This window comes from Monodelphis domestica, chromosome 5, assembly GCF_027887165.1.
Source record: "Monodelphis domestica isolate mMonDom1 chromosome 5, mMonDom1.pri, whole genome shotgun sequence".
Classification (NCBI taxonomy): Eukaryota; Metazoa; Chordata; class Mammalia; order Didelphimorphia; family Didelphidae; genus Monodelphis; species Monodelphis domestica.
Genome location: NC_077231.1, coordinates 159,963,605 through 159,987,715, shown reverse-complemented (window position 1 = coordinate 159,987,715; position 24,111 = coordinate 159,963,605). Strand labels below are relative to the sequence as shown.

The 24,111-nt window shown below is 34.2% G+C and overlaps 1 protein-coding gene across 1 annotated transcript in view; it reads right to left on the bottom strand.

Moving 5' to 3' along the window:
• The window catches only part of LOC103100696 (protocadherin Fat 4), a 166,332-nt gene that overhangs the window by 42,888 nt on the left and 99,333 nt on the right, over positions 1-24,111 (bottom strand). The window contains exons 11-16 of the mRNA XM_007504022.3: positions 21,816-21,928; positions 20,907-21,052; positions 19,269-19,449; positions 17,567-17,723; positions 13,996-14,101; positions 813-1,034 (exon numbers count right to left, since the gene is read on the bottom strand). Coding sequence (XP_007504084.2) covers positions 813-1,034; positions 13,996-14,101; positions 17,567-17,723; positions 19,269-19,449; positions 20,907-21,052; positions 21,816-21,928 — 925 coding nt within the window. The remainder of the gene's footprint in view (positions 1-812; positions 1,035-13,995; positions 14,102-17,566; positions 17,724-19,268; positions 19,450-20,906; positions 21,053-21,815; positions 21,929-24,111) is intronic.

Here is a 24,111-nt window from a genome sequence, read left to right as displayed (position 1 = left end):
TTGATACTTATATTATCATCTTTATAATTAAAAAAAAAAACAACCCTTACCTTCTGTCTTGGAGCCAATACTGTGTATTGGCTCCAAGGCAGAAGAGTGGTAAGAGCTAGGCAATGGGGGTCAAGTGACTTACCCAGGGTCACACATCTGGGAAGTGTCTGAGGCCAAATTTGAACCTAGGACTTCCACTCTCTAGGCATGGCTCTTAATCCACTGAGCTATCCAGCTACATCCCCCCCCCCCATAATGTTTTAAGGAATCAAGTGATATAATTAAATATAAAAGGATTTGCAAACAAAAGAACATGATAGAAAAATAAGCTAATAATGGGACTTGGGATCAGATCTGATTTCAGTAGAATAGGAAACTATTCCTTTTGGTGGCACCCACTCTCCAACTTATGGTTTTAGAGATTCTCCCAAGATCCAGAGAAATTAAGCAACTGAATTTCCAGCCAGATTATAACAAGGAGAAATCTGAAATAAGGTCATTTTGACTGCAATGATAGCTTTGGAGCTATTGTTACACATTGTTCTCTTTTTGTTATTGTGACCTGTGCCTCATGACTATTTGCATGAAAGTTTCCTCATTGGGAAGCCGAATTCTTGATTTTTCATGTCTGCATCTCATGCACACAGAATAAGAAAGAGTCTAGATCCTCCCATATCTTCTTTCCAAGCCAAAAATGAGAACATTTAGAATCAATTATGATAGAATCATAATTCTATCCACCAATAAGGAGGGCTTTATAAGCTCTTTGTCACTTTTTTATTAATAAAAGACAAAAACATTTCATGGTGCTAGGTTATTACCTGTGTTTGGTTCGATGTAAAATTTGGATGGTGTTCTCAGATTACCTCCATCAATTGCATATTTTAGGTTATTGAATGGCCAATCAGTATCTGTAAATGCAACTCTCCCAATAAAGGTATCCACTGCACTGTTTTCAGGTACACTGAATATAAAAGCTGGCATGTTACCAATTGGATTTAATTCATTTATACGAGTCACATGTAAAATAATTGTAATAGTAGCTGTGGAAAGAGAAGCATTAAAATTTTTTTTCTCATGTAGTCAAATTCAGCTCTGGCGTCCAGTTTGAGACTTTGTTCATTACATGCATTGTTAAGTACTGCAGAGATATGGTAGGTACTTTCTATGAGACATTCAGTAATAAGCAGATCCACTTACAAGTCAAAAACCAATATAATTATCATTTTCTTCATGACGCATGATTCCTCCTTCAGTAACAACATTCCTGTATCAGTCCTTGAACCATTGTTCTTTGTACTTCTCTCCATTAATTCAATTAATAACAATAAATATTTAGGAAAATGTGAAGCAAGAAGTGATATTTTCAGCTAAGATATTCAGTGAAGGCTTCCTGGAAGATATGGCACTTGAAGAAAGGGTTTAAACAGAAGTTGAAGAAACAGCACATTCCAAATAAAGAGAGGGCTTATAAGATGAAGAACTAGTAAAATCAAGATTCATTATAGTTGGAGAATGGCGTGGGGGTGAAGAGGTATAATAAGTTAATATTAATAATTAATATTAATAATATTATTCTGAGTCAAATTTTGAAAGCTAATGAAGCAACTAATTAATTTTTAGGAGAGTTCCTGGTTCTGACAATCATTTCATGGGGTGCCTAAACCATTGTGACTTCCCTTCCACCTATTTTCCAGACTCTGAACTTTTCCTCTTCCTCCCCAACCACCTCTACCTTACTCTAATCCCTTCACTTTCTAGTCCATTTCATGTGTTATCTTCTCTCATTTTAATTTAAGCTTCTTGAGAGGAAGGGCCGTATTTTTTCCTCATATTTTCATCTCTAACCGAATACTTTGGCTGAATAAATATTTATATTTTTATCTATTTGTTTATATATATGTATATGTAACTCTATGAATCTATCCATGAATGTATGTATGTGACTACTAGACCACTACTAGTGTGATCCTGGGCAAGTCATTTTAACCTTGTTAGACTCAGTTTACTCACCTTTAAAATGAGACTGAGAAGGAAATGGCAAACTACTCATATCTTTGCCAAAAAAATAAAAACAAAACACAAAAAATGTCACACTTAGACATGACTGAAAATCATCAAACAAGAGCAGGTATATAATGTAAGGATGCATCTATCTATCTATCTATCTATCTATCTATCTATCTATCTCACAATAATATTTTATGTTAGAGCTATTGGTGTTTGTGTTTCATCCTCACACAACTCCATGAGCATAGATACTTCCTAGTAATCTAAGCTCTGTCATCTTCTCCAGGATTTCCAACATTGTTCTCCTTACTATAATTGCTTAATAGATGTTTCTGAATTAAAATTTATTTGCAACAAAGAGGCAGCAAGTGAATTCCTCCCCTTAAATGCATTTGATCCATCCAGCTGTTTTCTGGAATGAAAAGAAGGATCAAATATTTTAAAACTCTAAATTCAATTTCTGCAATGTCAAAGTTACTATCCTTTACTTTCTGGGTGTTACTTAAGGCTCCCTAGTTCCCCTTCCCTTTCAAATAGATAGATTTTTTAAACTTTTCCAATTGTAGGCAATAGATTTATTTTTTTTAAATCCTTACCTCCTATCCTAGAATCAATAAGTATTGGTTCTAAGGCAGAAGAAGAGTAATCTAGGTGAATGGGATTAAGTGATTTGCCCAGGGACATACACCTAGGAAGTGTCTGAGACCTGATTTGAAACCAGGTCCTCCCCATCTCTAGACCTGGCTATCAACTGAGACACCTAGCTTCCCCCTACAGATATATCTCTTTTTATTTTTCTTTTCCTTTCCTTTCTTTTTTCTTCCTTTTCTTTTTTGTTTCTCCCTTCTATTTTTCTTCTCCCCACCCCTTCTCTCTTCCTTCCTTCCTTTCATTCCTCTATTCCCATTTTCCTCTATCCCTTCCTCTCTTCTTTTTCTTGTCTTTGCCTTTTTTCTTCCCTCCTCCACCCTTTGTTACTTCCAAGTTTCCTTCTTTTCTTCCTATCTTTTCTTTCTTTCTTTCTTAGAAAACATTCCCAGGGGAAACTGGGTGGTTCAGAGGACAGAGCTCTAGACCCAGAGATGGGAGGCCCTGGGTTCAAATTGGGCCTCAGATACTTCCTAGCTGTATGACCCTGGGCAAGTCACTTAGGCCCAATTGCCTAGTCCTTGCTGTTCTTCTCCCTTGGAACCAATAATTAATATAGATTCTAAGACAGAAGGTAACAATTGAAGAAAGATAGAAAGAAATCATGCCCACACTCTTCTGAAAATTATTTTCTCTGTTTTTACATTGGAAGTTAGGGAATTCCTGGGAACAATGGTCTCATGTCTCATTACATTCAGGCAGACAATAATCATTTATTATGTGCCTACTATGTCCCAGGCATTATGCTAAGTTCTGGGAATACTAAAAATGAGGCCAAAAATATTCTCTGTTCACAATAAGATGGGGGTGACAATAAGTAAATAAATGCAAATTAGCTCCATATAAGATCAATAATAATAAGAGCTAAAGATTACATATACATATATATATATATATGTAACTTACTACATGCCAGGCAAAGTGCTTAACATTTCATAATTATCTCATTTAGTTCCTCAAAATAATTCTGGCTGGCGTGTGCTATTTTATCCCCAGTTTACTGAGCAGAAGTAAAGTGACACATTCAGGGTTACATTGCTACCTACATAGTATCTGAAACTGTATTTAAACTCAGGTCTTCCTAGTTCAGAATCTGGCACTAATTTATCCACTAGATAATTATTAAGAGAGGGAAGGCACTAGAATTAAGAGAAGCTGGGAAAGACTTCCTCTAGAAGATGAGATTTTAGATGAGAACTGAAAGAAGTGAAGGCAGCCAGAGATGAGAAACAGTCCAAGAATAGCAGAAAGAGATGGACAATACCCACTGCCAAGAGATGGATTGCTTTGTTTGCAGAGCAGCAAGGAGTTCAGTATCACTCAAGTATACAGAATGAGGAAAAGAGTGTAAGAAGACTAGAAAGGGAATGTTGGGTCAGGTTATGAAGGGCTTCCAAAACCAAACCTAGAAATGTATATTTGATCCTAGACATGAGAAGAATATTGGAGTTTGAGAAGAGGAGTGGCATAGTTGAACCTGTGTTTTGCTTAGGTGGATGAATGAAGGATTGATTGGTGGGCAAAAATACCTGATACAACAGGAGGATATTTCAGCATTTGGAGCATGAAGTAATGAGGTTCTACTCTAAGGTGGTGGCAGTATCACAGAAGAGAGAAGGGGCCATGTTCAAGAGATGATGAAAAGGTGAAACTGAGAGGCCTGACAACAGACTGGATATGAGAGGTGGGAAATATAAAATTTGAAATATAGTGAGGAGTTGAGGATAACAATCGAGGTTATAATCCTGGGAGGCTGGTAGGATGGTGGTACCTTTGACAGTAGGAGGGAAATTTGGGGTTGTGGAAAAATTTAGAGGAAAGATAAGTTCAGTTTTCATCATGTTGAGTTTATGATTTCTACTGGACATACAAACTGAGAAGTTTGAAATGCAGTTTCCTGATCCAGAATGGAAAGTACTATACTATTTTTTATCTCTTAGTCATAAACCTTTACTCCTATAATGCCTCTTCTACCCTTAACCCCTCTCCAGTTCAGGTATCTTGTTCCTTTATGATAAGGTGGCAATATCAGCTTTTCTAATATCTTAGTTCAAGCAGGCATATTACCCAGATCAATTCTAAAATCATGTTCATATAAAAATCAATGGTTTATCAAAGCTTTTAGAATATCACCCTTTGTATATCTAATGTTATAATATATAGAAATAACTATACCCTGAAAAAATTTCTGTATTTCATTTAACATCTTCCCTGGTGGGAAGTTATATATTTGCCAAAGCAGAATCCATCTAATCCAACTGTATTCCCTTGCTGAGAAAGCCTTCCATCTCACCAAGAATTAAGGAATATCTAATTTTGGCTTTGTCTTTGAATGACTGCAATGCTTTAACAAAATGGAAATTATACTCTAGTTCAAGATCCAGATTTCCATTGGAGTGTATAAATTTTGTTTCTAAGGGTTATTGTGTTATATTTACTCAGGGCTTTAATTGGCAGCTATCACATATAATCTTATTTGATATTTATCCTCTTAATTTAGGACAGAACTGATTTTTCTGTTTGGGCATTCTCATCTTCCCTTGAACTTAGACTTTAAGGCAGAGGGGTTTTTTCTCCAGTTTTTTAAAGCTAGCACATAGTATCCTAAAACTACACTAAAGGTCTAACTTCTAGTTGTCATTCATTCATTTTTCAGTTGTGTCTGACTCTGGTACCCCATTGGAATTTGCTTGACAAAGATACTGGAGTAGTATGGTATTTCCTTTTCCGACCCATTTTATCAATAAAGTAAGATTTTATTCATTATCTCTCTGTGATTCCTTCATCATTTTAAATAGTTTTGATGGGCTATCTAATCAATAAATAATATATTAAATTCATATTTACCAAAGAAAATACCCTACAATTTAATATCACTTCACCCCTTTAGATACTATGAATGTTTCAAGAAACATTTATTTATGGCTTCTCAATATTTGGTAGGTATAGTGATTTACAATGCTTTAAATAAGACCCTGTAAGAGCCCAATCCCAATGTTCCATAATAGAATCAATTTCAATCTGGACTATCACTATTTCCATTGCTACTTTAAGAGACGTAAATAATTGTCATAATGAGAAAGTCAAAAGAAACTGGAAACCTCCATAAATTTAGTCTTAATCTCATAGAAGATGAAAATAGAGACTTCTGGTCAAGATGGCAGCTTAGAGAAAGCTAAAGTTCAGAGCTCCAGAAACCCTTCCTTACCGATCTCAAACTGAATGCTCCTAGGGCACCGAAATTCAAAACAACAGAATAGACCCCAGGAACACTCCTCCTAGACCTGGATCAAAAGGTACAGCCCCCCAAAAGTCAGAATCTGAGATCACTCGGATCTAAGGGGTAGGAAAAAGGAAGGTCCCAGGACCCATCCCCCCCAACCCAGAGCGCTGAATTAGACGTAGCAGCAGGAACCTCAGAGCAGGCAAAAGGGCCTCGGGAGCCGGCTATTCTGAAGGCCACATCCTGAAAACAACCTGACCCATTTGCGGGGGCACCCAGACAGGAGGGAAACAGAGAGAGGCGCAGGGAGCCTGTAGCCCCCTGACCAGATCCTTCCATCTGAGTCTCACCTAAGGTCCCTGCCTCAGGGAATACTCAGTCTGAGGTTAATCCTATCACCAGCCCTTGGAGCTCCTGGAAGACACGCCCCCCCCCCCCCCCCTCAGAGTGCAGGCTATTCTGGCCAGCAAAGGCATTGAAATAAATCTGAGAGTGTCAAGCCAGGCGCAGAACATAAAAGTAAGGAAACAGAGAAGCATCAGGAGGGAACTGAGGAGGGTAGTAACACTGAAACACCAGCAATTCCAGGCTTCCTGGTGAAGACAGACAATTTGCCTGGGGCTAAAGCCCCTGAACACCAGACAGATAACAGAAGAGCCAGCCCCCCCCTCACTCAGATAGAGATGGCAAACAGCAAAGAAGCAAAAAAGCCTCAAAACAACAAGAAAAACAAGAAGGGGGCAACTTTGGACACATTTGATGGAGCAAAAATACAAAATACAGAGGAGATAGAAGAGGAAACACAAGCAAATGCACCAAAACCTTCCAAAGGAAATGGAAACTCTCCACAAACTTTTGAAGAATTTGAATCGAAAATGATCAAAAAGATGGAAGCCTTCTGGCAGGAAAAGTGGGAATTAATGCAAAAGAATTTCACACAACTACAAAACCGGTTTGACCAAACTGAAAAGGAAAACCAGGCTTTACAGGTCAGAATTAGGCAACTGGAAGACAACGAGCAGGTAAAAGAGCAAGAATCAATAAAGCAAAGCCAAAAGATCAAGATTAGAAGAGAGCATAAAATATCTCACTGACAAGGTGACAGACTTGGAAAATAGAGGAAGAAGAGATAATTTAAGAATAATTGGACTACCAGAAAATCCAGAAACAAACAACAAACTGGACATAGTAATGCAAGATATAATCAAAGAAAATTGCCCAGAGATTCTAGAACAAGGGGGCAATACAGCCACCGAAAGAGCTCACAGAACACCCTCTACACTAAATCCCCAAAAGACAACTCCCAGGAATGTAATTGCCAAATTGCAAAGCTTTCAATCAAAAGAAAAAATCCTACAAGAAGCCAGAAAAAGACAATTTAGACCTAAAGGAATGCCAATCAGGGTCACACAAGACCTTGCAAGTTCCACTCTGAATGAGCTTAAGGCATGGAACATGATTTTCAGAAAGGCAAGAGAGCTGGGTCTTCAACCAAGAGTCAGCTATCCAGCAAAACTAACTATATACTTCCAAGGGAAAGTATGGGCATTCAACAAAATAGAAGATTTCCAAGTTTTTGCAAAGAAAAGACCAGAGCTCTGTGGAAAGTTCAATATCGAAAAACAAAGAGCATGGAATACCTGAAAAGGTAATTATGATGGAAAAGGAAAAGGAGAAAATTGTTATCTTTTCTTTTATTCAAACTCTCTTCTATAAGGACTACATTTATATCAATCTATATATATTAATATATGGAAAATGTAATGTGTAAATATGGGAAAAGAAAAGTCAAATAGAATAATTTTTCTCACACAAAGATTCACATGGGAAGGGGAAGGGAAGAAAACTATAAGAAGGAGAGGAAGAGAGTTTATACTTAAACCTTACTCTCAGGGAAATCAACTCTGAGAGGGAAAAACATCCAGATCCATTGGGATCTTGAATTCTATCTTACCCTACAAGGGTAGGGAGAAGGGAAAACCAAGGGGAATAGGGGGGAGGGAAAAAAGGGAGGGGCTAGAAAGGGAAACATATCAAGGGAGGAGACAAGGGGGACTGATTTAAAGTAAATCACTGGATTAAAAGGTTAGAGCTAAAGAAGAAAGGTTAGAATTAGGGAAGGATATCAAAATGCCAGAGAATTCACAAGTCACAATCATAACTTTGAATGTGAATGGGATGAACTCACCCATAAAACGTAGACGAATAGCAGAAGGGGTTAGAATCCAAAACCCTACCATAAGTTGTCTTCAAGAAACACACATGAGGTGGGTAGACACCCACAAGGTCAGAATTAAAGGATGGAATAAGACCTTCTGGGCCTCAACTGATAGAAAGAAGGCAGGAGTGGCAATCATGATATCTGATAAAGCCAAACCAAAAATAGACCTGATTAAAAGAGATAGGGAAGGTAATTATATTTTGTTAAAAGGGACTTTAGATAATGAGGAAATATCACTAATCAACATGTATGCACCAAATAATATAGCACCCAAATTTCTAATGGAGAAACTAGGAGAATTGAAGGAAGAAATAGACAGTAAAACAATATTAGTGGGAGATTTGAACCAACCATTATCAAACTTAGAAAAATCAAATCAAAAAATAAATGAGAAAGAGTTAAAAGAAGTGAATGAAACCTTAGAAAAATTAGAGTTAATAGACATATGGAGAAAATAAATAGTGACAAAAAGGAATACACCTTCTCAGCACCACATGGCACATTCACAAAGATTGACCATACACTAGTTCAAAGAAACATGGCATACAAATGCAGAAAAGCAGAAATAATAAATGCAGCCTTTTCAGATCACAAGGCAATAAAAATAATGATCAGTAACAGTATGTGGAAAACCAAATGAAAAATTAATTGGAAATTAAACAATATGATACTCCAAAATCGTTTAGTTAGAGAAGAAATCACAGAAACAATTAATAATTTCATCCAGGAAAATGACAACGGCGAGACATCCTTTCAAACCTTTTGGGATGCAGCCAAAGCAGTAATCAGAGGTAAATTCATATCCCTGAGTGCATATATTAACAAACTAGGGAGAGCAGAAATCAATCAATTGGAAATGCAAATAAAAAAACTTGGAAGCGATTAAATTAAAAAAACCCCAGCAGAAAACCAAACTAGAAATCCTAAAAATTAAGGGAGAAATTAATAAAATTGAAAGGGATAGAACTATTGATTTAATGAATAAGACTAGAAGCTGGTACTTTGAAAAAAAACAAACAAAATAGACAAAGTACTGGTCAATCTAATTAAAAAAAGGAAGGAAGAAAAGTAAATTAACAGCATCAAAGATGAAAAGAGGGACATCACATCCAATGAAGGGGAAATCAAGGCAATCATTAAAAATTATTTTGCCCAATTATATGGCAATAAATACAGCAATCTAGGTGATATGGATGAATATATACAAAAATACAAACTGCCTAGACTAACAGAAGAAGAAATAGAATTCTTAAATAATCCCATATCAGAAAATGAAATCCAATGGGCCGTCAAAGAACTCCCTAAGAAAAAATTCCCAGGGCCCGACAGATTCACCAGTGACTTCTATCAAACATTCAGAGAACAGTTAATCCCAATACTATACAAACTATTTGACATAATAAGCAAAGAGGGAGTTCTACCAAATTCCTTTTATGACACAAACATAGTACTGATTCCATAACCAAGCAGATCAAAAACAGAGAAAGAAAATTATAGACCAATCACCCTAATGAATATAGATGCAAAAATCTTAAATAGGATACTACCAAAAAGACTCCAGCAAGTTATCAGAAGGGTCATCCACCATGATCAAGTAGGATTTATACCAGGAATGCAGGGCTGGTTCAATATTAGGAAAACCATCCACATGATTGACCATATCAACAAGCAAACCAATGAAAATCACACGATTATTTCAATAGATGCAGAAAAAGCCTTTGATAAAATACAACATCCATTCCTATTGAAAACACTAGAAAGCATAGGAATAGGAGGGTCGTTCCTAAAAATAATAAACAGTATATATCTAAAACCATCAGCCAATATCATGTGCAATGGGGATAAACTAAATGCATTCCCAATAAGATCAGGAGTGAAACAAGGATACCCATTATCACCTCTACTATTAGACATTGTACTAGAAACACTAGCAGTAGCAATTAGAGAAGAAAAAGAAATTGAAGGCATCAAAATAGGCAAGGAGGAGACTAAGCTTTCGCTCTTTGCAGGTGACATGATGGTCTACTTAAAGAATCCTAGAGATTCAACCAAAAAGCTAATTGAAATAATCAACAACTTTAGCAAAGTTGCAGGATACAAAATAAACCCACATAAGTCATCAGCATTTCTATACATCTCCAACACAGTTCAGCAGCAAAAACTAGAAAGAGAAATCCCATTCAAAAATCACCTTAGACAAAATAAAATAACTAGGAATCTATCTCCCAAGACAAACACAGGAACTATATGAACACAACTACAAAACACTCTCCACACAACTAAAACTAGACTTGAGCAATTGGAAAAACATTAACTGCTCATGGGTAGGATGAGCCAATATCGTAAAAATGACCATCCTACCCAAACTTATCTATCTATTAGTGCCATACCCATAGAAGTTCCAAAAATTTTCTTTATTGATTTAGAAAAAAACCATAACAAAGTTCATTTGGAATAACAAAGGATCAAGGATATCCTGGGAAATAATGAAAAAAAATACAAAGGAAGGGGGCCTTGCAGTCCCAGATCTCAAACTATATTACAAAGCAGCAGTCATCAAAACAAATTGGTACTGGCTAAGAGACAGAAAGGAGGATCAGTGGAATAGACTTGGGTCAAGTGACCTCAGCAAGACAATATATTATAAACCCAAAGATCCCAGATTTTGGGTCAAAAATCCACTATTCAATAAAAACTGCTGGGAAAACTGGAAGACAGTGTGGGAGAGATGAGGATTAAATCAACACCTCATACCCTACACCAAGATAAATTCAAAATGGGTGACTGACATGAACATAAAGAAGGAAACTATAAGTAAATTAGGTAAACACAGAATAGTATACATGTCAGACCTTTGGGAAGGGAAAGACTTTAAAACCAAGCAAGACATAGAAAGGGTCACAAAATGTAAAATAAATAATTTCAACTACATCAAATTAAAAAGCTTTTGTACAAACAAAACCAATATAACTAAAATAAGAAGGAAAGCAACAAATTGGGAAGCAATCTTCATAAAAACCTCTGACAAAGGTTTAATTACTCAAATTTACAAAGAGCTAAATCAATTGTACAAATAATCAAGCCATTCTCCAATTGATAAATGGGCAAGGGACATGAACAGGCAGTTCTCAGCCAAAGAAATCAAAACTATTAATAAGCACATGTAAAAGTGTTCTACATCTCTTATAATCAGAGAGATGCAAATCAAAACAACTCTGAGGTATCACCTCACACCTAGCAGATTGGCTAACATAACAGCTATGGGAAGTAATGAATACTGGAGGGGATGTGGCAAAATTGGGACATTAATTCATTGCTGGTAGAGTTGTGAATTGATCCAACCATTCTGAGGGCAATTTGAAACTATGCCCAAAGGGCGATAAAAGACTGTCTGCCCTTTGATCCAGCCATAGCACTGCTGGGTTTGTACCCCAAAGAGATAATAAGGTAAAAGACTTGTATAAGAATATTCATAGCTGCACTCTTTGTGGTGGCCAAAAATTGGAAAATGAGGGGATGTCCTTCAATTGGGCAATGGCTGAACAAATTATGGTATATGTTGGTGATGGAATACTATTGTGCTAAAAGGAATAATAAAGTGGAGGAATTTCACGGAGACTGGAACAACCTCCAGGAAGTGATGCAGAGAGAAAGGAGCAGAACCATGAAAACATTGTATACAGAGACTGATACACTGTGGTATAATTGAAGGTGATGGACTTCTCCACTAGGGACAATGCAATGTCTCTGAACAATCTGCAGGGATCTAAAAAACACTATCCACAAACAGAGGATAAACTGTGGGAGTAAAAACACTGATGAAAAGCAACTGCTCAACTACAGGGGCTGAGAGGAAATGACTGAGGAGAGACTCTAAATGAACATCTAGTGCAAATACCAACAACATGGAAATGGGTTCGAGTCAATAACACATGTGAAACCCAGTGGAATTGTGCCCCGGCTATGGGAGAAGTGGTGGGAGGGGGACGGGGGGAGGAAAAGATAATGATCATTGTTTCCAATGAATAATGTTTGTAAATAACCAGATAAAATAATGTTTAAAAAGTCAAAAAAAAAAAGCAACTCATGACTAGAATACAGCTCCTTATGGGAATGAATGCCTTATTCAAAAGAAAGAGGATAAATAAAAGGAGTAAGAATGGGGTAAAAAAAAAAGAAGATGAAAATAGCCAAAAAATCTAACACTTGATTGAAATATGAATGCATTTCACAATAGAGAAGAATATGAAAGTATATTAGAAGTACCAGCATATAAAGCAGTAAGTGGAAGAGAGAAAAACAGCTCATAAAAGTCATGGCACAAAACCCATTTATATCAGATCATACTAAAAATACTTAGAGATGAAACTATAAGAAAGACAATGAATACATACATATGTGTTTACACACATATGACAGTAGAGAAAACACACTTAAATTCTTTCATTTTAGGCAGGCCTCAATATATTGCTCAAGAAATTGGATATGGACCTAATGTACACAAGGGTAGCAGAACCAAAGCTTAGGAGATTTATCTTTAAGATGACTTATTTTTTTTAAAACTTGAGTAATTGATAATCAAGGTACATTAAAGTGTGAAAGTACTGAAGAACTAGAATAATTTATTTTACCACCAAAAAGAGATGATTGAGAGGGCAGGTATAACTTCAAACTGATATGCATACTTTCTAATTTCAACAAAATGTTATGAGAATGGCATACTGATATAATGAATATAAAGAAAACAAGGCAATAAAATGTTTCACAAAGTAAAGTCTACAACAGATACTATCTTCACATTTATATAATTGAAAGCTTCCAAAAATATGATTCTACTTAGTTTATTACTTGGTTGACAATTAAAAAGCATTTAATTTAATAGAGCAAAATGTAACCTTCAAAGTTCTGTTCCAACCAGTAATTGCCAAGTAAATGTTAAAATCATAAAGAAATCCTTATAGATGAAATAAAAGAGGAAACTGTTCAATTACTTTCATTATTAATATTGAGTCACAAAAGGAGACATGGTCATCAAAGTATTTATGACTTTGCTGGAAATTGTCAGAAAATCCAAATAAAATAATATTTCCTTAAAGTTGTTGAATTTCTCCAAATGCCCTTGTTTTACAAACAGTGTTACAGTCATTTTATCAAACCTGGGGAAATGATATATTCTCCTAAACATGAAAACTACAACTAAGGCTATTATTAGACTAAACTTAATAATACACAGTGGAAAAACTAAAAGAATGTTAATCGTCTAGACTAAGATAAAATTGAATGGAGAACCCATTAAGTTAATCAATATCAGTTCATGTATCTTGAATAGAAACTGCAGAGGCATAGCGAGGAGCTCAGAATTGAACAGGAAAAGGATTGGGACAGATTATATTTGGGAAATTATGTAGCACTTTCTAATCAGCCAGGTTGCAACATTAAAGAAAAATCAATCTTTTAAATACCAATAATTTACTTTTTCTATCTACAAGGTAATGCAACATCACAATCTCCAAAGAATCCAATTTTAAGATTTCAAAAGAGTCAATGAAAAGATGCATTTGGGGCATAAATAGGCAGTGGTATATAAAGATATTACTTGTATACAAGCAATGGTGGAAAATAACCACTCAAAGAGATGTGTCATTGGAAATGGAGCTGGTTCAGATGATGTAATAAGAAGGAGGGAGAATAAATGAAAAACATGTTGCTATAATAAGAATAAAACAAGCAACAAACACTACAGAAAGGCCCTTAGCAATTTTATTAATTCTCTAATATAAGTAAAAAGTGTGTAGTATAAAAAGGCTATAATGTCTCCATAGTCACTCAAAGAAAGTACCTGCACCAATGACATAGCAGAACCACTAAGATATTTAAATAAAATAAGCAAGCAGTAACTTACTTGATAATCCTGGGGTACCTCCATCAGATACTCTAACAAAAAGAGTATATTTAAATTGCATCCCAGCAAAAACAAAATTATCATAATTCAGTTGATTAGGTCCAATCTATAGGTGGGAAAATTATATTTATAATTATTTTCTTTTGAATGAGAAATGACCCATAAGAGGCATATGTTCATCAAAGTAAACTCAATTATAATTGCAAAAAATAAAGTTGTTAAAATTTGAGGATTCAATTTTTAAAGAAATTTCTAAAAATGACACTTTAATTGGATCTTTTCTGTGTTGAAAAGACATTTGTGGAAGGACTACAGAGTGGACATGCTTGGGAGGGCAACTCTCTCTTTTAGTCCATCTGCATCCTAGTGTTATGGGAAGTTGGGGAAGCAATATAGAAAGGATAAAATCAGGCTGGAGAGATACCAGAACTAGCAGTTGAAGAATGAGAAAATCAAGAGAAATATCTTTGATAGAAATAGCATGACATGGGTACCGCAACTGGAGATGATTCACAAACTATTTCTCTTCTGGACAAACAGTGCAGAGAAGCACTAAGAAACATAATGAGAACATATGATGGTTACCCAAAATGACAAAAAAGAAACAGGGTAGATGTTCATATGGTAGGGAAGTGAAAGTAAAGTAGAAGACAGTGATGACATGAGGAGGAGACCTTGCTCTTTCTGGACTCTTTGGGAATCTTCTATAACCTTTACATCTTTCTAAGAACTGATGATGATTATAATCATTGTCTTTATTTTTTAAATGTCCCATTTCTTAGGGTTAGCAACTTGCCTAAGTAAGTGAGGATTGCATGTAGTGTCTTTTCAGCTATGCCCCATAATCTGGCATTAATTTGGAATTCCTGTTTAATCAATCAATGTTCTCATCAAATATGAGGAATACAATGACCTCTAAAAAGATGTTTATGAAATAATGTCTAATAAAAGAAAGAGAAAGAATAAAATGGATTGTGCCCAAATTATGACTGCATGAGAAAATATAAATAAGAATGAATACACCAAATTCCCACTGGAACTTGCAGCATCTCATAAAAGGATTATTATACTTTTATGTATCAAAATGCATTTATTTAAATTCTAACTGCTATTTAAAAAGCTTAGTAATTTATAAATATACAATGTTATTCTAATAAAACATAAACATTTTTAAAATTTCTAGGGCAAAAATTATCTTTTTTTACTCACTTCACACTTATAAGAACACATCACAATTATTCTTCCAGATGTAGAAGAGGAATTTCTGGGATTTAAGTGGAATTAAGAAAGAACCATGTGCCCCAAAAGGAAATATTAGAAATTGAGCCTGAAATGATCCATAAGCACTTCCAATGCATGTTGGTGGTGAACCTTTTTCAGGACCTTGGTAAGCAATTGACCTTGACACTTAATAAAATCCTTATTGACATTTTCTGTTGCCCTTTCCTTCTCTTCACATGAAAGTTAGTTGGCAAAATTTGGAATGTATAATAGCCAAAGGCTCAAATTCCATTTAAGTAAAAAACTCTGGTACAATGGTATGATACTTGACCTTTAATAAAACAATTAACAAACAGGGATCACTTAGAATTAATAAAATCATGGAGTTGGAAATATCTAGGAGACATTAGAGATGATCTGGTCCAGCTCTTTCATGGTAATTTGCAGAAACTGAAACCCAAGAAAGTAAAGAGTTGCTTATGGTCATGTAGCTAGTTAGCAGCAGGTCAGGAGCTTGGATATTCTTGAGTCACATTCCACACTCATTCCATTCAACCACACTGCCTCTTTCCTTGAACACAGAGCCCTCTTAAATAGATATTTCCCTGAGTTCTCCTGAATTCAATTCTATTTTATATCTGAGGGAGCATTATTCTGAATACTTGAGAGGTGAACTAATAATGAAGTCACAATTTAGTCTAATTAACAAGCTCCAAAGTAAGTCTTTGGTATAAAAGCTTTTATCAAAGGTTCAATATCTAAGGACACTGCATACTCTGGGGAATTTTGGGGGGAGGAAGATAAAAGAGAGGCAGCAAGGATAACACAAAACCTGGAAATAAATTCTCATGTGCTAATATCTTTATGACTCCCTTCCCATCTTCAATTATATTGCTAAACTCTGCTTCAAAACTTCAAAATGTGAGGAAAATGGACATTTTTCACAATGATTCTGAAATAATTGGATGCTTCTAATTACTAAAACCATTTTTTGGTGGTTACCTTACGTAAAAGACAAATGAACTGCTCTCCTAGAGCCCTGTCACACATTTGACCTTGAGACATCATGGTATAATTTTTAAAAAGCAAGGATTCAGGGGATTTAGGTTTGAATTATACATGTGTGATGTGACCTTGGCCAAATCACTTCTCCTTACTAGGCCTGACTTTCTTCATCTGTAAAACGAAAAGATTAGACTAAATGGTCCTTGAGATTCCTTCCACCTCAGGATAAACAAGCCTCTCTTACTAAAGATAGAACCCTGTATGACTAGCAGTTAAAATATCAATATTTAAATTTTTCTTAATGAGCAAACTGAAAAAAAGTTTTGTTTGTAGTCATGGTTAGCCTCTTGACTACAACTTTGGTTTTCAATTCACTGTGCCATGCTGAATCAAACAAAATATCATAAAAACATTTATGTATAGTTGCAAGATTCCTTAAATATCATCCACATTGAGCATCGCATTGTGAAGATAAGGAACAGAAACTTGTAGGGATTTATCTTGTAAATAACAGTTCATTCTAAATCAAATCTTCAGTTGTCACATTTTTAAATTTATAAAATTATGTAATTTGAATGTCAATTATTTTACCAATTTATAGTTGCTGAAATGTAATTTTTAGCACTCTGTTTAATGTGCCTTAATTTTCTCTAGGTTTTATTGATTTGAATCTATTGGGAAGATTTAGTAAGGATAGAGGAATGAGTAGAAATAAGACAAAATGAAGGAAGAAGACACATTAGGTGAGAGATAAGGTAAGAGATAAGAATAACCTGAACTTACTGGTATCAGTAGAAGCAGAAAATAGCAAGGATATGAAAGATGCTATGGAGGTAGACTAGATAGGCCTTAGCAAAGTGAATGGATTGGAGAAGTAAAAAATATAAGATAGAGATGGTCCTTAGAAGAATTTTGTACACTTAGATATGTCGTGTTGCCTAAACTTTCTCCTTATTTTATTATGGAATACAATCCTATAATAGATTTCTAAATTAGCTAGTTGTGTTACCCTAAATTCTCACTGCAAAATTTTTAACATTCATTGCTGAAAATCATAAGAATAACATTTTGTGAATCAATTATTTTCAAAATTAAAAGAATAATTCATCATAGAACAATTTGTTCTAATTTTGTTCCAATGATTTAAAAATGCATTCCAGCATTAATTCCAAACTGGAGTGTCTGTTAGTGATTTAAGGTTCATTTGAAAACATGAGAACATATTCTGCTATCAGCTATTTAAACTACTGTACTTGATTAGAAATTTTGTACTAATAAAAATATAACTTCTTTATTAATCTTAGGGAAATCTCTGTGTCATTATTGGCAACTTTAAAATACTTACTTTTATTTCATTGTTGGTGAGGGTAAATGTTTCATTTGAAAATTCATCCAAGATCAGATGATAAGTGATGTTATTATTGGGATATGTTCCATCCTTATCAGTACAAATTAAAGACACTAAGCAAGTTTCAAGTGGAATATTTTCGGGAAATTCAATTCTACATAGAGCAAAACATATGAAGAAGTATGTTATCAACATGGCAGTCTACATTCCTTCAGGTGAAAAAATAAACTCCTAAATATTATTTGGAACAATGTCTTTGATTTTTAAAAGCTTTAGCTCCCTTCTCCAACACTAAGGAACTGCCCTCCAAAAATGTCTAGTGTTGGTGCATCATGACATTTTCATAACCCTGTCCTCTCAAAGGTAAAATCTCTGACAGATTCTATCAAAATGGAAAATATATATCAAATCAAATATATATCTAAGGATCAACCATATCAGTTAAGCAAGAAGTAGTTGACTGTGGATATTCTTTTCATGACCAATAGTTTGTAATGCTAAGTCATATATTAATTATTCAGAAAGCAGACTAAAAATTAACTTGGTGACTCAGTAAAGTTGATACTTTTCTAAAACTTATTTTCTAGTTCCATAAATTTATAATGTTAAAATTGCCCTCTTCTATTTTTTAAAAGGAAGGACAGGGCAATGCAATGTAAAGAGACAATTCTATCTGATAGTTTCTGTTTATCTATGTCTGTTCTTTCTGTCTGACAATTTTGTTTTACTATTCACCACAGGACACTGACAAAAGTTTAATTCAAAAGCCAATTTTTTAGGATGTTTCCCCTTCCTGATCCCATGGTAATAATTTGAATCGTTGTTATGTGTATACATTATCTCTCTACTAGACTAAAAAATAAAGAAATTATGCTATATCTAACTTTATACCTTCCCTGTCATCTAACACATGCCATGCAGCCCATAAGTGTGTAATAAATAACATTTGTATCTAATTCATGCCTTTATTTTACTGAGAGATTATGTTGAGTAGAATGGGTCAAATATTAGAGCCCTACAACACTCCTGTTACTACAAATTAATATGCATTCACCATCCATTATTGAGTTAAATGTTCTGATCCATCAGTGTTGAAGAATAATCATTGGAGGCAGAGGACCTCTGTTCAAACACAATTTTTTTTACCAATTATGCATATGATCCTAGATAAGTTGTTTTACATCACTTGGCACTAGTTTCCTCATCTGCAAAATAAAGGGGTTGAACCAAATGATCTTAAAAAATCCATTTCAGCCCTGAATCTCCTAAGAAGCATCTCAGACCTCATATATCTTCAAGAGATTGGGCACAAGTTTTTTTTTTTTATGTTAAAAGTTTCATAGGTAAAAGTTGAAGACCAACTCAACTGAAGCAGTAGAATATATTTTATTTTATTTTTCTTAATACAGTATTTCTGCTCTCTTCCAAAGCAGAATAATCACCCTAGGAAAAATTATTTTTGAGAACTATTTCATTTCTGAAATTTGGGATCCCATGGGTCTATATGAAAGACCATCAGACTCTACATAGCGGAAAGACAGTGCTAAGATGTTCTGAGAATATGAGGGTTGCTGACAGAGGATTTTCCTTCCAAACTTGAAAAATATATTATTTACCTTTTTGCTTTTCTTCCATCCTGCCCCACTCCCCATTTGACCCTTAAACATTTGGGAGGAAAATTGTTTTCATTTCAACTTACATATAATAGTCCTGAGTACACTGTGGTGGATTGTCATTTATGTCTTGTAAAATGACAGTTAGCATTCCTGTGGTGGAATGCATTCGATCATTGTCATAAGCTCTGATTTTTAATATCCAAGATTGCGGAATGGCAGGATCTTCATAATCTAATGGTTGTGAAATTGTGATCAGTCCAGAATCTAAGAGAATAGCACAAAAAATTAAGAAATGCCAAAAATACAAGAGTACTTTATGATCACATAGATCTTAGGATTCAAGGATTGATATAATCTATCTGAAATGCATGGTTTGATATTTTCCTTTAGTATAATGATGACACATGAAACTGGCATGTTTCATCATTTTTCTTCAATGGACTTTTAAAAGTTATTTTGATTAATATTATTCAATTCTATTCTGAATATTTCAATGAATTTTTACTAGGGTAACACTTTAATATCCTTTTTATTCTGTCAAAATCTTAAATGAAAGTTATCCTATATTTTCTGCAAATGCAACATTTACATACCTTGCAGCTCATTAGCTACTCATTAACAGGACTTGATTGAGATTTATCTTAAAATGTGATCCCTTCTAAATTTATATATCACAGAATCATTGATTCAGAGCCTCTTCAAAGCCCAGAGGCCACTTAGACCAAGCAAAGCTTTGCATTTTAAAGAGAAGAAATGGTGGCACAAAGAGTTTAGGTGACTTGTTCAAGAGCACACAGATAGAAAAGGGCAGAGCCAAAACCCTTTGAGGCCCACTGACTCCAATATAAAGCACATTTTCCTAAGTCTTCCCTACATAGTTATTCTCCCTTCCCTTTATCTGCTTTCTGTTCTTGAGTTGTTGGTTTTTTTTTTAACCATTATCTTCTGCCTTGGAGTCCTTGGAATCAATATTGACTCCAAGGCAGAAGAGTGTTAAGAGCTAGTCAATGGGGATTAAGTGACTTGCCCAGGGTCACACAGCTAGGAAGTGGCAGATCTGAACCCAGGACCTCCTGTCTCTAGGCTTGGCTCTCAATCCACTGAGTCAACCAGCTGCCCACCTCTCTATCTGCTTTCTAAACCCTCAATCACTGTCTTACACCTCTTTGTCTTTCTGCCTCTTTTTATCTATATCTACATCTCTCATTCCCTGACAATTCTTACCACTTCCTAAATGATTCAAACCATAGTATTATATTTAATTTCAATAAAGCATAAGCACAATGTCATTTGTAAATACTGTTCATATATTTATAATACTCATGATTTAATTTACATTTCTATTGATGAAAGAGGAGGAGAAAGAGAGGGAGACAGAAGGCCAGTCTGTCTTTTGTCTTTTCATTCACACAATCATTTCTATGTATGGTTTCTACTTCTTTCCATGCTAAGATGAGCCGAGGCAGTAGTTTCTTGATTCTTGATCCTCACAACAAAAGTCAAAGCTCTCTTAACACAGAGTATAGCATGAAAATTCAAGGCTGTTCTGTGGAGTCGAGTATGAAAAGGACAATGTTTTCCGATATCCTAAATCCATGTTAATTGTACATTTTACAAGACTATCAATTCACATGGAAATAAACTGACTAATTTCATCTGGAATCATGATCAATAAATTTCATATATAATACAGGAACATAAAACTAATATTTATGACTTACCATCATTTATGGAAAACCCTTTGAAAGTTCCCACAAATTCATAATGGACAGAGTCTCCTATGTCTCTGTCATTTGCTGTTAATTTGACTAGTTCTCTTCCAAGGGGTAGATTTTCATAAATATATATAGGTCTATCTGGTCGATATCTATGGAACAAAAGTTACTTTTATCTTTCAGAATAATCAAATAATTATTTTATTTATTAGACAATAGATTTTAAATTTTAACATTTAAAATAAATTGGATAATTCTTTCCCTTTGTGTAATCTGTGCCCTAAAACTATAATTCACAACATTCTACTCTCCTTCTCACATTATGTGCTGACTTAGGGAGGATATAAGTTTCATGTAGCCCTGCTTCTCATGTTCTTCTCCTGTTGTAGCTTTGGTGGAGGGGACCTTTTAAATAGACAAGGAGAACTTAGTCACATGTTACTAATTTTATTAGGTAATCAGGTTTTTTATACTTCTATTTCCTCTCATTCCTCCTACTTCAAGTGATTATTAATTAACTTTATAAAATATAATTTTGGAGTGTTGAATATTAATTTAAATATTAAATTTAAATTTACTCCTTCATTTCTACTTTCACAATTACCTAGTCATATTTCCTCTTTAAAAAGAAAATTAGAAAAGCAAAAAGGATCTGCATTCTAATTTCATCTCTGAAAATGACCAGTGCAGTGGAAGACATGCTAAGTAAGTAACTGGGTCTGATTTCACTCATAAATAAAAATGAACAATACTATTTGACTAGTAGAGATACTTTGTTTTGTATGTTACCTTTAATATTTTTAAGATCATGATACTATGAATCAAAGTAGCATACTTCTATTTGAATTACTCTATGCTAGTAGTAGGGATAGAAATCTTATATAATTTAAATATTTAGTTTCTTCCAAAGCTTACGCAAAGACTGGAATCTCATCATTAACATTCTGGATGTTTACTGTGATGGTGCCAGTGCATGACTCCAGAGACATGTTTCCTCTGGTTCTGGCAGAAATCACTATCTGGAAACGCTAAAACAAATAAAAGAAGACAGTACATTTTACTCCCCCAAATGTGCAAATTAAATTTGCTTCACATTTAAAAGAATGTTTAGAAATGCAATTTGAAGATAGTTTAAGACAACAGCCTAGTTCAGAACAACTACTTTTTTTAAATTTTATTTTTTTCATAAGGAACAGGAAACTAAGATTCCTTGTGGTCCCAGATTCTTGCAGTTTATGCTGCTTCAGAAATCTGATAAAAATATTTTTAAAAAATTGGTGTTTGGCATCCTGTATTTAAAGCAATATATTAAATTCCCTTTTCGACATATTTTTGAGAAATGAAAGGGCAAATACTATTCAGTTTTTAGGGTGAAAAGATAAAAAATCATACCAATTCTATTATTGTTTTGGGAAAAACCTGCACTAAATTACATTTTAAGCTTAGAAAAAATAATGATTGAGCTCATAATGCTAAATATAAATAAGAAACACTACATTTTTCAAGACTGATATGAGTAGGTTTGAAAAGTGAGCTTAATAGTTATATGTATTAGGATATGATGAAATGATTAGATTTTACAATTGAAAGTTAATCTCTCAGATAACAATTTTGGAATAATGAGTATTAATTTTACATTAATTCAGTAGCAAACACTTATTAAACACCTATTAATTCTACAAAATTTATTAAATGCTTATGGTGTGCAAAATACCCTATTAAGGCATGAACAATATTTATTTAAGTCAGAAGTTTCTATCCTCATGAAGTTGATGGTAGAGCAGAGGAGAAAACCTTAAATCTATTTATGCTGGCAAACCTATGGCTCATGTGCCAGAGAGGACTTTCCCTCCCCCTGTTCACACAGGCCTGAGGACATTTCTCCCTTCGCCAGTCCAGCAGTCCAATGGGAGCACTTCCTCCCTCCCCTGTCTGGAATAAGAGATATTAAAGTTGCAGTTTACATACTCGATCTCTAAAAGTTTTGCCAACAAAAAAATTTAAATGCTTAATGGTTATTGAAATTGGAATAAGAAGATAGACAAAATAATACAAGACCTCTTCCCTTGTGGAACCTATAATTTTAGTAAAAGAGTTGACAATCTAATAAATACAAAAATTATCAATTTTTATATATTTAGAATGTATAGACTCAAATCTAACAATTTAGGAAAGGAATAGGGTTGGAAAAAATCCTAATATATTGAGCATGTTTATACTGAAAACGCAGTATGCTAGCCAAAGAAAAAAGGTATTGTGATTACTGATATTTTTTCATAGATAGGTGGCCATTATGACACTGATAAAAAGAGAGCTAATGAGAATTATTTTAAGTCATATCCAGGTTAATAATGTGAAAATCATGAATTATTCAAAGATCAAATAACTTTGAAAAATGATGTGATACATTTTCATTTATTCATTCAAAAATGAATGTCTATTATGTGATGATTTATAATTCATTTTATTTAGTATGTGAAAAATAAGATGAATACTGATCAGAAAAAAAGCTATGAAATCTGTTTTGTTTTTACCTTGTTTAACTTTTTTTTAACTGACTGACAAATAATTCAACAGGCTGTGAACATGGAGATAAACTTTTACAAGGGTTATTTACTCCTTCAACTCCTTATGAAAGAAACTATTCAGAAGGTATGAAGTACATCAAACAAACAAGATAAAACAAATATGATAAGGTACAAAAGGGAAAGCTTAACTGAAATCTGATTTGACCAACACACTACTGTTAACTATTAGTTGTAAGCAGTGCAGAAATAGATTCATCTTGGATTAGAGAAACAAAGAAGCTTCCCAAAGTGTGATCAATGGAATACTGAACACATCTATGTTATATGAGAAGAGATTCCATGAAAAATGTTGCTTAGTCACCTTTCTAATATGTCAAATGTAATTATATGTGAAAATATATATTATATGAAACAACTTTGGGGGGCATAAACTAATAGGTTTGATATCCTTTCTTTTCTTTTAAATACCATTAATTCTACCCCCATTGATTAGAACTATCGCATAACCTGACACTAAGACATGCATTTTTTAAGTTGCATCAACATTTTTTTAAAGCTCAGATAATTCTGTGACCAAATAAGTTTGAGAAAATCTGGACTAGAAGATGATTTTCAAGAAAATTGGAACTTAAAATTTAATAACCAATTTTTTAAACATAGCTTTTGTTTTTATCCTCCTTTAC